Source organism: Muscardinus avellanarius (assembly GCF_963383645.1).
Source record: "Muscardinus avellanarius genome assembly, chromosome: 9".
In the NCBI taxonomy this organism is placed as follows: Eukaryota; Metazoa; Chordata; class Mammalia; order Rodentia; family Gliridae; genus Muscardinus; species Muscardinus avellanarius.
Window position 1 is genome coordinate 46,329,864 of NC_137795.1, and position 15,817 is coordinate 46,345,680.

The 15,817-nt window shown below is 38.0% G+C and overlaps 1 protein-coding gene across 13 annotated transcripts in view; it reads left to right on the forward strand.

Annotated features, from left to right (window-relative positions):
• The window catches only part of SRPK2 (SRSF protein kinase 2), a gene marked incomplete at both ends in the record, with an annotated part of 207,029 nt that overhangs the window by 140,935 nt on the left and 50,277 nt on the right, over window positions 1–15,817 (forward strand). For all 13 annotated transcript variants that reach the window (XM_080701014.1, XM_080701020.1, XM_080701021.1 and 10 more), the window contains 3 exons: window positions 10,588–10,696; window positions 12,383–12,470; window positions 12,897–12,984. In XM_080701014.1, the coding sequence (XP_080557140.1) occupies window positions 10,588–10,696; window positions 12,383–12,470; window positions 12,897–12,984 (285 nt within the window). The remainder of the gene's footprint in view (window positions 1–10,587; window positions 10,697–12,382; window positions 12,471–12,896; window positions 12,985–15,817) is intronic.

Below are 15,817 nucleotides of genomic sequence, written 5' to 3' on the forward strand. Positions count from 1 at the left end.
GAAATGGTAGAATATCTCATTCTACCACTTATGCACATAAGTCAGAGAAAAGGAAGTGACAAATAGAAGCAAGTTGATTGGCTTCAGTTGGTATTTGTCTCATTTGTTCCTATTCTGGCAGCTTTCAGGCTCTCATTGGCTGAAAGTTTAGCTGCTATGATTGGCTGAGACTCAGTTGATTGGTTCCAAGGATATACTCTTAAGTTTATTGCAGTGTATTTACCCATCAAGGTAGATTACAGTTCACTGTGTATGGAGTCCACTTCAGGAAGTGTGGAGGGTGGTTTAGGCTAAATTTATTTTGATTCAATAACACAGTCTTGGCATGACCTCCTAAAAACAACCTCTAGCCCTTTATGGCCTGATGTTAACTGTTATACATTTTTAGAATTCCTACCTATCCCCTGTGGTGCATTTAAAGTGAGTTCTAAAGCATTCTCATAGGATTGAGGAATCATTTTGAAATGTCCTAGGTTCTAGAGTGTGGATTAGGATTTTAGATACTGGGTTGCCTCAGAATATGACTTGCATTTCCATTTTGGGCTCAATCACTTTGAAATTTTTTCTAGAAAAATAGAAATGTCAATATCAGTATATTTTAGAATAATTTCTTTTGCTACTACAAAATTATAGCAATATAATGACAAGTATGATAGGTTGTGGTTGTTGATCATAAAAGCAGAAGAATTGTTTGTTTGTTTTTTGGTAACAGGGATGGAAACCAGGACCATTCCACTTCTGAACTCCCCGCCTCTCCAGCCCTATTTTTTTTTTGGTGGTACTGGGGTTCCTGGAAGCCCTTCTTCCTCCGGGCTACACTCCCAGACCTATTTTATATTTTTGAAACAGGGTCTCTTACGCCAGCAAGGTTGGCTTCGAACCTGCGCGATCCTCCTGTCTCCGCCTCCCAAGCGCGGGGATTACAAGCGTGCGCCACCACGCCCGGCTCCAGCCCTATTTTTTATTCTTTATTTTGAAACAGGGTCTCACTAAGTAACTGAGACTATCCTCCTGTCTCAGCCTCCCAAATGCTGGAATTGCAAGCATATGCCACCACACCCAGCTATAGAAGAAATTCTTATTTCCATTTATTTAACTTCCCCTGGAATTTGATCTCAACTCTATACCTGTATGGAGCTGTTAAGGTACTTTAACCTCTTAAATGTTTTTGGAAGCTGGGTATGGTGACACACATTTGTATTCCCAGTACTTGTCAGGCGGATTATTGAGGAGGATTATAGGTTCAAGGACAGCCTCAGCAAGTAGTATGCCTTATCAACCTTTGGAGACCCTGCTTCAAAATAAAAATAAAATAGGGCTAGGGGTAGCCGGGCCTGATGGCACATAGGCTCACAGCCAGTACCCCCCAGTACTACCAAAAAAAAAAAAAAAAAAAAAAAAGAAGGCTAGGGGTGCAGCTCTGAGATAGAATGCCTCTGGGTTCATTCCTTAGTACCTCCCCCCCAAAAAAAAAGGGTAAATAAAGTTTTTGAATACCATCATCGTATTCCTCAGATTCTTAAAAATGTTATGGAAGCTTGGTATCTTTCTTACTCATTTGCCTTAAGTACTACACATTTTAATTTTATACAATAATGAAAGATAATATATCTACTCTGCAGTTCTCTTTGCAATGTTACATGATATTATTTGTGATGTACTTATTTTATTATTTTACTTTTACCCCTGATTGGGCATAAGAGAAATAAAGGAAGTTATTCTAAAGATATGCTTGTTAATTTCCTCTGAACAACTAGTAAAGTCAAAATTTTGCACAGCTGGTAAGGCTTTTTACAGGCTGATCTTAGTTTTGTTTCTTAATATCAAACAGTATTTTACTATATACATGTTATCCTGATTTTCACCATGATGTCCGCTTTTGTTTTCAGGGTTCCCTTTTTTGTTACAGTATATAACCTTTTAACTTTTTATCTTAAACTGGGGAAGCCTATTCTACCTCTGCTTTATGTAATGCCAGGCAACATAACCACATACTTTCCTCCCATCCACATATCTGTCTGTCTTATACTTGGGTTCTCATATATTGGGTGCTTATTATAATCAAGGTACTATGTACTAAATGCTGTGGGTACTGACTAAAGTGCTGTCTTGTGAAAAACAAAGTGAAGACAATTGAAAAGAATAAACAACTAATTACTTCAGAGTGTTATGTAATGTAACCTAAGGAGGCATTATGGTAGTGCACAAGAGAATACAGAACAGGTAGCCCTGCCTCAGCCAACAGAATCAAGAAATGGCTTTTTAGGAATGGGCTTTGGTAGAATTTATCTTGAATGATAAATAGCGCTTTTTTGGGGGTACTGGGGTCCCTGGAAGCCCTTCTACCTCTGGGCTACACTCCCAGACCAATTTTTTAATTTTTGGAAACAGGGTCTCTTAAGCCAGCGTGGCTGGCTTCGAACCTGCCCAATCCTCCTGTCTCTGCCTCCCAAGCACGGGGATTATAAGCCTGCGCCACCACGCCCGGCTAAATAGCTATTTTTATTCTACCATTTTACGTACTAGTGAGAAATTTTACAAATAAGTAAACATACTATAGTAGGCAAATAGATGAAGGAATTATACAGTAGAAATAATGTAAAGTCAGGTTATGATTTAAAAGATTTATTAATAGAGATGTATGCAATTTGAGAGAATGTTAAAATTTCTCTCCGGGTTTCTTAGTCATCAAAGCAAGAAAGGAAATGCAGTACTAAGACTGACAGTTTTCATAAGATGAAAAACTAGTTTGCAATTTTTATAAGACAAGAAAAGAACAGTTTTTTTTTTTTTCTGGTGACAAAAATAGATGTATCAGGAACCAAGGCATTTCTGAGATTTTACCCTTTATGCAAGTTAACTTGGCCACAGTTTTGTGCGTATTTCTAGAAGCCATGAAATTCCTAGGTCAGGGACAAAGTACTTAATTACTCATAGCACTGCAAGCAGGTTGAGCTTCATATTAGCAATGGGTCTTGTCCTCCACCCCAGTCTAATCAGGATGTTGTGGGGGCAAGCCCAGGTAAATGCTCAGCACACTGGAACTGACTGTCACATCTCAGGAATTCCAAGCATTGAAAACCCCATATAAGGGCCTACTGCAATACCTGCCTGGGAAAAATATTTCTTTTCCTGACAGCAAACCATTCTACTCTCTTCTCCAGAGGAAGGTAGTGTCTAGTGTGTTTTTCTGTTTTCCAGGGTTGTTTACTATAAAGTCCTTGGACAATACTTGGGAGGCTGAGACCTCCCAAGTATTGTCATAGGTTCACATCCAGCCTCAGCTACTTAGTGAGGTGCTCTACAACTTAGTGAGACCCTGTTTCAAAATAAAGAATAAAAAATAGAAGTTTGGCACTGTGGTACATGGTTGTAATCTCAGCATTTGGGAGGCTGAGATAGGAGGATTGCAGTTTGTGGACAGCCTCAGCTACTTAGTGAGGTCCTTTGCAACTCAGTGAGACCCTGTTTCAAAATAAAGAATAAAGAATAATACTGGGGGTGCAGCTCTGAGATAGAATGCCCCTGGGTTTCATCCCCAGTACTGCAAAAACTTAATAAATACCCAGGACTGCAAAAAACTTAATAAATAAATAAAAACAGGGCTGGGGTTGTAACATGGAGTTAGAATGTCTCTGGGATTCAATCCCTAGTACTGAAAAATAAATAAATAAATAAATAAAGTCCTTGGAAAGATAGCCTAGAAGAAAGGCCATCAACGTCTCTGTTCAAAAAACATGCAGAAGCCAGGTGTGGTGGCATGCTTATAATCCCAGCATTCTGGAGGCTGAGACCAGAGGATTGCGATTTGTGGGCAGCCTCAGCTACTTAGTGAGGCCCTCTGCAACTTAATGAGACCCTGTTTCAAAATAGAGAATAAAATATAGGGTGGGGCTGTAGCTCAGAGTTGAATGACTCTGGATTCCATCTCCAGACCTTTGGGGGGGGTGGTGCAAAAATACAGTTAAAAGCTGGGTTTGGGCAGGAGGATGGCATGTTCAAAGTCAGTGCCTTGGTAACTTAATGGAGACCATGTTTCAAAAAACAAAACCAAACCCAAAAAGGATAGAGACTAGAAGTAGAATACCCCTGGGTTAAAGTGACAGTCTCACACTTACAAAAAAACGCAGTCATACTGTGTGTGTGTGTGTGTGTATGTACACTAGAGTGAGTATAGTGTTGAATAAAAGTGATTAGACCAGAGCTTGGGAGGCTGAGACAGGAGGATCACACAGGTTCGAAGCCAGCCTCAGCTACTGAGTGAGGCTCTCAGCAACTTAGTGAGACCCTGTTTCCAAATAAAGTATAAAATAGGTCTGGGAGTGTAGCCTGGAAGTAGAAAGCCCCTGGGTTCTACCTCCAGTATCACACACAAAAGTGATTAAGAATAATTAGCCATATCATGTTTCTAACCATACAGGGAAAGCTTTTAGCCTTTCCTCATTAAGTATGATGTTACTTACAGGATTTTCCTAGATGTTCTTCTATTTCTGCTTTGTTGAGATTTGATACAAGTTTTTCTATTTTTTTTATTTCTTCTGTAGACCATGGATTATTTTGAAGTATGTTTATGCAGTCTCCAAATTTGGTTGTTTTCTCTTACTGCTTTTGAATTAATTTATGTGGTCTGAATTAATTCAGAACATTGTTTGGAGGACTAGTTTCATGGCCTAGTGTATTATCTTGAAATAGTCTGTGTGCACATGAAATGAATATTTGTTACTGAGTCATTTTCAAATCTCTCTTACTGTTACTTGTTTTCTGTCTCCTTGTTTTATAAATTTTGGGGGGGGGGAGAGTATTAAAATCTTCAATGACACAGAGTATGTTTGTTAACTTTACAGTACTATGAACAAATTTCTTTGATTTTTATTTTGTTTTGTACTGGAGATTGAACCTTAGAGGCATTTTACCTCCAAGTTATAACCCCCCCCGCCCCCCGCCCAACCTGATTTTATTTCTTATTTTGAGATAGGGTCTCACCAAGTTGAAGAGGGCCTCACTAATTTGCCATGGCTGACTTTGAACCTATGATCCTCCTGACTCAGCCTCTCAAGTACTGGGATTACAAGTGTATGCCATCATGCCTGGCTAACAAATTTCTCTTTACCAACCATTGTTTTATAAGACCTCTGTTAGAGGCAATTTTCAAATCTTAGTCCTTTCAAAGGTTTAAGTGGTTATGTTAAGAAACCCCACAATCAGAAGATTGAGAAGCTAATATCAGCATGGAATCAAATAATACTTAATATTATTTTTAGTAGAAAATAGAGACTTTGCAGAAAATTCCTCTAGATTTTTGTCTACTCTAGACTTTTAAACTTCTGATTCAGCCTTATAAATAAAGCTTTCTTTTTGCTGGGCAAGGAAAAAGGGAGTTATCTTTCTCTTCGGACTTCATGTCTCCCAAATAGCAAAGAAAAGAATGTTATAGAATTATCTTTTGGGGAGTTTTATTACTAGTATAAGTAGAGCTCTAGCTACAGGTGTTTTTTTTTTTTTTTTAAGGTACTTGGAAAGGATAGGAACAGAAGAAACCATAGCAATAAACTCAGCAATCACTTCCCAGCACATTGTCGTCATTTTTGAGTTTTTAATCTAAGATTTTTATTTATTTATTTTTGGTGGTACTGGGGGTGGAACCAAGAGGCTTTTCTATCTTCGGGCTGTACTCCCAGACCTATTCTATACTTTATTTGAAAACAAGATCTCACTAAGTTGCAGAGGCTGGCTTCAAACCTGTGTGATTCTCCTATTTCAGCTTCCCAAATGCTAGGATTACAAGTGTGCGCCAACACTCCTGGCTCAATCTAAGATTTTTAAAGATGAGAACAAAGAGTTCTAAGTGATTAGTTTGTGATTTTTGTATTTTAAGCAATAAAATAATGAAATACAGTTGTATGAATCAAACCTTGAAGTCATGGTGATCCTAATGTGCGTAACCCTTTCTGGATGTCTGTCTCATGCCTTTAGCAGTGCCCATCTGTAGCCTTATTTTTATACTTGATTTCTTTCCTTGATGTTGGTGAAGCAGCAAATGGAAATGAGATTGTTGGATCTTTAATCTGTGGCTATATGTAAGATTCCTTTTGTATTCCTTTGTGTGGTAGGCCATGGAATGTCCACCAGTAGCCATGATTGCGGAGGGAATTAGAAGCATTTCTGGAGTGTTCATTTTCTTGCATTCCTTGGATGTTGGTTAGGTTGGTGCAGGTCCACTGTGTGGGGACATAAAGGAGATGCCCTCTTAGCAAGGTTACCAGTTTGTGAGAACAGAGTATAAGATGAAGGGTAAGAGATTCTGTTTTTCTGCAGAAATTTAGGAACAGTAATATAGATTATAAATTATATTTCAAGCCAGGTTTGGTGAAACATGCCTGTAATCCAAGTACTTGGGAGGTTGAGGCAGGCGGATGACAGATTCCAGGCCAGTCTTAGCAACTTAGCAGGATCCTATTTCCAAATTAAAAGGGGGGTGGGTGGGTGTATGCCAGAGGTAAAATGACCTTGTGTTCAATATCCAGCACAGCAAAAATAAGTACATACATAAGTAAGTCGTTTTCAAAATTAAATGATAATAACTATTTTGTACTTTTTTTGGGGGTACTAGGGAACTCTTAGCTATACTTCATCCCTTTTTAATATTTTATTTTGAAATAAGGTCTCACTAGGTTGCTGAGTTTCATGAGTTTGCTGAATCTGGTTTCAAACCTGCAATCTTCTTGTCTCTGCTTCCCAACTACTGGGATTACAGTCATGCACCACCATATCAGCTATTTGTAGTTTTTTTTTTTTTTTTTTTTTTTTTTTTTTTGGTGGTACTGGGGTTCCTGGAAGCCCTTCTTCCTCCGGGCTACACTCCCAGACCTATTTTATATTTTTGAAACAGGGTCTCTTACGCCAGCACAGCTGGCTTCGAACCTGCGCGATCCTCCTGTCTCCGCCTCCCAAGCGCGGGGATTACAAGCGTGCGCCACCACGCCCGGCCTTATTTGTAGTTTTAATTGTATGTGTGTGTTTTTAAAAAATTTTACTATGTTTTTTAATCCAGGGATGCTAGATAATAAAAGGCTATGTTTTCATTAATTGTACATGTTCACACATTATTTTTATGTTCCTTTTGAGTAGCTGGCCTATTTTTTTTTTTTTTTTGTGGTACTGGGGTTCCTGGAAGCCCTTCTACCTCCGGGCTACACTCCCAGACCTATCTTTACATTTTTATTTGGAAACAGGGTCTCCTAAGCCAGCATGCACGGCTGGCTTCGAACCTGCGAGATCCTCCTGTCTCTGCCTCCCAAACGCGGGGATTACAAGCGTGCGCCACCACACTCGGCAGTTGGCCTATTTTTTAAGAGCCCATATTGTAGCTGCCCATGGGCTTTAGAGATTCTAGATTCAACTTGTAATTTCTTTTTGTGCAACTTTCAAAGCCTACAGAGAAAAGGAGCTGCTGCACTCATTTCTGCTGTGATTACAGTGGAGATGGTCTTTCTCTGGTCTTTTTGCTCTGCGTACACACTAATTTGAGAATTTGAGTCCCAAATGTACACTAGTGATAAAGGTTTCTTCTTATTTTTTTGGTGGGGTCTTACTGAGGGCACTCTACCTCTGAGGACATACCCCAACCCTATTTTATCTTATTTTGAAACAAGGTTTTACTAAATTACAGCGGGCCTAATTAAGTTGTGGGGGATTGCTGTGAACCTGCAGTCCTCCTATCTCAGCCTCTCAAGTACTGGAATTAAGGTATGCACCACTATACCGTGCCTGGAGAAGTTTCTTCTTTTTATGCATCATTAAATTATTTAAAAATCTGGAAATATAATGTTATAATAATGTGGCCCAAGTATTAAATAGCTTTAAATCTTTTCTTGTACCAAGTCTAAGAATCAAACGTATAGTTATTCGAACAAAACATGCTTTGTTATTACACCTAATTTCCAGCCCTGAACCTAGTACTTAATTCTGACAAATTTCACCCTTTGCAGCAATGTGAAAAGAATAGCATCTAATTGGAAAATGCTTATAAGAATCAAGCCAAATAAACATCAGTATTTTCTAATACCTCTTATAAAAATGAGACTGGACCTCTGAAGAAGCAGTTTGCTGAGCAAATACACATGGAATATATAGCATGTGCCGTATTTCTCTTAGGGCTTTGTACAGTGTTTTAAGTAGCTGAGGCTGGCCGCGAACCATGATCCTCCTGTCTCAGCCTCCTGAATGCTGGGATTACAAGCATGCACCACCAGGCCCGGCTTGTACAGTGTTTTAAGACATTGGCTTCTGATCAGACAGTTGCTTTGCTCTGACTCTGCATTTTCCAACTTCTTTCTTCTCCCTCTTTTTTATGCAACTCTCACAGTATATTACAGTTTACTTTTGTTTCAGGGAACATTGTTTTGAAAATGAATAGCCTGGCATATGTTTCTTTCCTAATTCATACTTGATATATGTTAGTTAACCTTTTCTCCTTTTCAGTGTGTGTGTGTGTGGGGGGGTACTGGGGATGGAACCCAGGGGCATTCTACCTCCGACCTACATCCTCAGTCCTTTCTATTTTTATTCTTTATTTTAAAACAGGGTCTCACTGAGTTACAAAAGAACTCAGTAAGTAGCCGAGGCTGCTTGCGAACTGTGATCCTCCTGTTTCAGCTTCCCAAAAGTGTGGAATTACAAAAGTGTGCCACCATGCCAGGCTTTCATTGTTAATTTTAATGCTTTAAAAAGCATACTAAAGCCCGGCATGGTGGTGCACACTTGTAATCCTTGCGCTTGGGAGGTGGAGACAGGAGGATTGCACAGGTTTGAAGCCAGCCTTGCTGGCTTAAGAGACCCTGTTTCCAAGTAAAAAACATATAAAATAGGTCTAGGAGTGTAGCCTAGAGGTAGAAGGGTTTCCAGGAACCCCAGTACCACAAAAAACAAACAAACAAAAGCATACTAAAGTAGGGCGTGGTAGCATAAGTCTATAATCTCGGTATTTGGGAGGCCAAAACAGGAGAACTTGCAGGTTCACGGCCAGCCTCAGCAACAGTGAAACCTTCAGCAATTTAGTGAGACCCATTTTTAAATAAAAAATAAAATAAACTGGGGTTGTAGCTTGGAGGTAAAATGCATCTGGATTCATTCCCCTAGCACCAATAAATAAATAAATAGTATACAAAAGTTACTGGCTGCTGGGGGTATAGCTAGGTAGCCAAGTGCTTGCCTCATGCACAAGAAAGGGGTTATATTCCGAGCACTGCTTCCTACCTGGCAAGAAGGTAGAAATAACATTTTCATAATGAATAAAGTAATATATGTTAATTTAAGAGAATGAGAAATCTGTTCATAGTAGAAGAGCATTGTTTTAGAAAAAAATTAAGAAATTGGAAAAAAGATTAATGAAACATAGATAAAAATAATGAAAGTAATTGTATATCCAGGGGTGTCCATTGCTAACATCTTACCCTTAGACTGATTATTATTTTTCACAGAAATGATTGTCATTGTCAGGCCTATCCCAAATACTTGGGAGGGTGAGACAGAAAGGTAAGTTTGCTGCCAGCCTCAGCAACTTAGTGAGACCCTGTTTTCAAATTAAAAATAAAAGAGGGCAGTGGTTATTGCCTGAAGATAGATGGCTCTTGCATTTCACTTGTCATAATGCTATTTTGTAGCCAGCCTGTTGTACTTAACAATGAAGAGTGAGGGTCATTTTATGCCAGATGTCAGTAAGGCACCCTAAGAATCTGCCTTAATATAGGTGTCAGTTCTCACTCTCCAACTGATTTTCTCATTTTTAAAGAATGTTTCCAGGAAGGAATTTCAGGTTGAGGGAAAAGTGTTAAGAGGAACAGGTTCAGTTGGAGGGTAAATTAAGGCATATTTTACATAATTTCTTATTAGTAATACACTATTGGTGTAGGCAATATTATGCAGAATAAACATCTTTTAACTTGTTAGCTGAGCTGGTGTGAACTCGCAATCCTCCTGTATCTGCCTCCCAAGTGCTAGGTTACAAGTGCACACCACCATGCCCGGCTTATCTTTGTTTTGAAACAGGATCTCCTTAGGTTTTCTTGTGCAGATGCAAAAAGCTTTGAGTTTAATTTATAACTTAGAAGAAAAAAGTTTGTAATGTCAAAAGTTGGTATATACATGCACATACTTTGACTTAAAAACATAATTTCAAATTATTTTTATGAAGTGTGTTGGATGGTTTGTTGCCTTTTAAAATTTCATTATAACAAAAAGCCCAGTAATAATAATTTATAGATTATTTTTCTCCTGATGAAAGATAATTCAGAGCCAGGTATGGAGTACACATTTGCCATCCCAGCATTTGGGAAGCTGGAACAGGAGGATCTGCAACTCAGTAAGACGCTGTTTCAAAATAAAGAATAAAAAATAGGGCTGGGGGGTGTAGTTCAGAGGTACCACAAAGAAAAAAAAGATAACTCTGAAAAAATGATATATTTTAAAGGTCTTAACCGGATTGTTATTTTATAGCTTTCTTCAATGATGTTAAGAATTCACAAGGGAAGAAATGAAATGCATTACTATTTTCTTAGGATTTTGAACTTTCTTTTCTGTTTTTTAAAGGTGGCTATCATCCAGTGAAAATTGGAGACCTCTTTAATGGCCGGTATCATGTCATTAGAAAGCTAGGATGGGGGCACTTCTCTACCGTCTGGCTGTGCTGGGATATGCAGTAAGTGCTCTTCGTCTTTGGAGTACTTGATTTCTGGCCTAGGTCAATATGGCTTTTCTACTTTGTTGTGGCATGTGAAGTGCTGTTTAGCATGGTCTTGTCTCAGCTATATGTGTGAAATTCATTTGGTTAGGTATTTTGTTTAATTAATTAATTTTCATGGTACTGGAGATTGAGCCCAGGGGCATTCTACCTTCAAGCTATACCTCCAGCCCTATTTTATTTTTATTTTGAAACAGGGTCTTGTTGGGTTGATCAGCATCCCACTACTTGCTGAGGGTAGCCTCAAACCTGTGATACTCCTCTTTCAGCCTCCGAAGCACTAGGATTACAGATGTGTACCAACACTCCAGCTCTGGTTAGGTATTTTACAATTTCAACTTTTGGGCAGGCTTAGTGCTTGCTATACATCTATGATCTCAGTACTTGGGAAGCTGAGACAGGAGCATCACATGTCGATTCAAAGCTAGAATGCTCCTAGGTTCAGTCCCCTGCACTACCCCCCCCAAACAAACAAATAAACAAACAAAAAAAAACTGCTGGGTGTGGTGACACACACTTGTAATCCCAAAACGTGGGAGGCCGAGACAGGAGGATCGCAGGATCGAGGACAGCCTCAATAAGTAGTGAGACTCATCAACCTTGAGAGACCCTGTTTCCACATAAGAAATAAAAAATCAGGCTGGGGGTGTAACTTGAACGAAGAATGCCTGTGTTCAATCTTTAGTGCCACAGAAAAACAAAAACAAAAAACCCTGTACAACAATTACTTTCTTATGTTTTTATTTCTGAAGCTTTTTATTTCTTGAAATTGTTTTCCATCAGAGTCCTATTACTTTTCTGATAATTCATCTGTATTACAAAAACATTCAAGTATGAGACAAATAATGAGTTGGCCTTTCAAATCAGTGCTTGTGACAGTGTTTAAAGGCCACAACTCAGTAGTTAAAAAAAACTTCATTGCTGCTGAGCACATACACATATGTGCTGTGTGCATGTCCCTAGAGAGCACTTTTCTGTACTATGCTAGTAACTGGCATTCTTCTACTCTCCTTAAACAACAAAGTGTAAAACAGATTGTCTTGATTCGTGGACACACTAATAGCGGCTCCTGTAGACACAAGGAAATACAACTATAATTCCAGTATTTGGGAGCCTGAGACAGGAGGATTGCAGGTGTGACGACAGCTTCAGCAAGTAGTGAGACTTTCAGCAACCTAGCAAGATTCTGTTTCAAATATAAAAATAAAATAGGACTGGGCGTGTAGCTGTGAGTGCTTCTGAGCTCAAACCTTAGCACCAAAATAATATAAAATGTAAAGTAAAAAAGTAAGCCGGGCGTGGTGGCGCACGTTTGTAATCCCCGCACTTGGGACACTGAGACAGGAGGATCGCACGGGTTCGAAGCCAGCCTCAGCTACTCAGTGAGGCTCTCAGCAACTTAGTGAGACCCTGTTTCCAAATAAAATATAAAAAAGGTCTGGGAGTATAGCCCAGAGGTAGAAAGCCTCTGGGTTCCACCCCCAGTACCACAAAACAAAACAAAACAAAACAAATAAAAAGTAGCCTCCCAATTTGAAAAACTACTATTTTAAAGAAAGCTTAATAAAGTTTCCATTTATTGGATACATATAATAAGCACTTCTGATAATGTAAATAACTTTCATCTTTTTTTTTTTCCCAAAGGGGGAAAAGATTTGTTGCAATGAAAGTTGTAAAAAGTGCCCAGCATTATACGGAAACAGCCTTGGATGAAATTAAATTGCTCAAATGTGTAAGTATTGTAAAAATGTGAATAAGAAAAGTAAGTGACTTATTTTACAGAGATGTTCCTCTGGGTGAAACTGAATTAAAGTAGTATGTTTTTTGAAAGTTCAAACGCTAAATCTTTATTTATTTATTTATTTTTTTGGTGGTACTGGGGATGGAACCCAGTGACCTTTTACCTCTGGGCTACACTCCCAGACCTATTTTTTTTTTAAATTTGGAAACAGGGTCTCTTAAGCCAGTGCAGCTGGCTTTGGACCTGTGCAATCCTCCTGTCTCCGCCTCCCAAGCACGGAGATTACAGGAGTGCGCCACCACGCCTGGCCAAATGCTGAATCTTTTATTTGAAAAATCTCTCTTTGTTAGTTGGCATAATGAAAAGATTCTTCATTTTAAGCTCCTTATGGTCTTGTATTTATTTTTCTTTTTATAGGTTCGAGAAAGTGATCCTAGTGACCCAAACAAAGATATGGTAGTCCAGCTTATTGACGACTTCAAAATTTCAGGCATGAATGGCATACGTATCCTTTATTTCTTGATTGGTATACACATACACACACCCACCATGTTTATATATGCACACACAACATATATATATATATATATATATATATATATATATATATATATATATGTATACACACACACACACACACACACACACACACACACACATATATATATATAACCTTAAAGGAAAAAAAACAGAAGTACTTCAATACCTTGTAAACTTTTTGTAGCTATATATCTTGTCTGCATAGTCTCTAGGATAATTGTGAAGTCTTATATGAGATGGTGCCTCTAGAGTGATCTGCTAGGCCTTCTGTGGGGGTGGGGGGCTGGAACATAGCATAAAAGTAGTATCATAGAAGCTGAGAGGAAAAAAACATCTTGGGTTGATTTTGGATGGAATTTTTATTTATTTATTTGTTTGTTTATTTATTTATTTATTTATTTATTTTTTGGTGTTGGTATTGGGGATGGAACCCAGGGCCTATACTCCCAGACCTATTTTATATTTTATTTGGAAACAGGGTTTCTTTTTTTTTTTTTTTTGGGTGGTACTGGGGGGTGGAACCCAGAGGCTTTCTACCTCCGGGCTATACTCCAAGACTTTTTTATATTTTATTTGGAAACAGAGTCTCACTAAGTTGCTGGAAGCCTCATTGAGTAGCTGAGGCTGGCTTCGAATCCATGCGATCCTCCTGTCTCAGCCTCCCAAGCGCAGGGATTACAAGCGTGCGCCACCACGCCTGGCCCGATCCAGGGTTTCTTAATACAGCTGACGCTGGCTTTGAACCTGCGGGATCCTCCTGTCTCCGCCTCCCAAGTGCAGGGTTACAAGCGTGCGCCACCATGCCTGGCTATATGAATGCCTCAATAGTTGCAAAGCATTGTATGAAACTCAAATATTTGTTAATTAAGAGGAAAAGTTTTTTGTTAATTTTGACACCCAAAATTGTACTTCAGGACTATTAGTACTGAATAGTGTTAATAAGTCAATTATCTTTCCAGAATAATGCAACTGAGTCTTTCAGTTAATGGCTACTGCTGAGGATGATCTTTCTGCCAGGTGAATATGAAGTTTTTGTTGTAGGCCTTTTTTTCTTTCTTTAAATTTGCTAGTGATTGAGCTCAGAGTTCCTCTCTGCATACTAGGCAAGCACTCCACCATTGAACTACACCGGTAGCCCTTGGTTTTATTTCTTTTACTTCTTGTTTGTCTCCTTAGCAAAAGTCTAGTAAAAGTAAAATCGTATATTTTCTATAGTATTGGGTAAGTGGAAAACATCTCCACATTTAATTAATCAATCAATCAATTTATTTATTTATTTTTTGTGGTACTAGGGATTGAACCCAGAGGCATTTTACCTCTGATATACACCCATAGCCCTATTTTTTTATTCTTTATTTGAAACTGGGTCTCACTGAGTTGCTGCATCCCCAGTATTATTTTTATTCTTTATTTATTTTATTTATTTATTTTTATTGGTGCACTGTATTCATACATCATAATGGTATAAAAAAAACTTTTGTAGACATACATGCACACATCGCCCAGTTTGCCCCTACCCAATCCCCACACCTTTCCCTCCCAATCCCTCCTTCCCATGCTTGGCTTAGTGTTTGACATCTAGTATTATAGCAATTTATCTAAAATTAACAATGATAATCTCACATAACAGTTTCATTTGTCTGATACCAAGCTTTTGATGACTTAAAGATAACATTTCAATATTTCTTTTTGCTTTCTTTCTTACCAGAGAATATTTTTTTCTTAGGTGAAACTATCATACATTTATTTATTTATTTTTCAGAGAAAATCTTTCCTAATATGGAATATGAACTCTAGATACACAAAATGATCTTGAAAAAGAACAAAGCTAGAAGATGTATATTTTCTGATTTCAAATGTTATAAAGCTATAATAATTGAAACAGTGTAGTACTGTTATAAAGGCAGATATATAAATCATTGGAGTTAAATAAAAGCCTAGAGATAATTCTTCCATATATTGTCAAGTTATTTTTGACAAGGTTTCCACAGACATTTGGTGGAGGAAATAATAATCTTTTAACTAATATTGTTGAAAAATAATAATTACATGAAAAAGAATAAAATTGGACCCTTACCTAACACATATACAAATATTAACTCAAGATAGATAAAAGACCTAAATATAAATCTTAAGACTATAAACTTTTAGAAGAAAATCTGGGTCATAAAACCTCACAATATTGAAATTGGCAGTGATTTCTTGGATATGATTTCAATGGCACAGGCAACAGAAGGGAAAACAAACTCCCTAGAAAATAAAAAAATATTGTATATCCAAAGACAATGTAGACAGAGTTAAAAGTTACTGATAGAATGGGATAAAATAGTTCCAAATGCTATATCTGAAGGCATATTAATATTCCAACTAGAAATCCTAAAAATTAGCAACAATAAAAGCAAACAATACAATTTAGAAATAGTTGACTAACATAAATAATAAATCTCCAAAGATAGCCAATCTTAGTTGTCTGTTGGATGGAAAATCTTGTTTCTCTGGTTCTGGTGTGTGTTACCTATTTCTTCTTTGTAGTTAATCTCTTTGAGTATTTTCTCTAGTGCTGGTTTTGAAGACAAAAATTCCTTCAGTTTCTGTTTGTCATGGAAGCTTCTTATTTCCCCATCTAATTTGATAGAAAGTTTTGCTGGGTAGGAAATTTTGGGCTGGAAGTTGTTTTCTTTCAGAGTTAGGAATGTTACTCCAAGCCCTTCTGGCTCTCATGACTTGGTTTGGGAAGTCTGGAGTGATTCTAATTGGTTTGCCTCTGAATGTCACTTGGCCCTTTGTTTTTGTTGCCT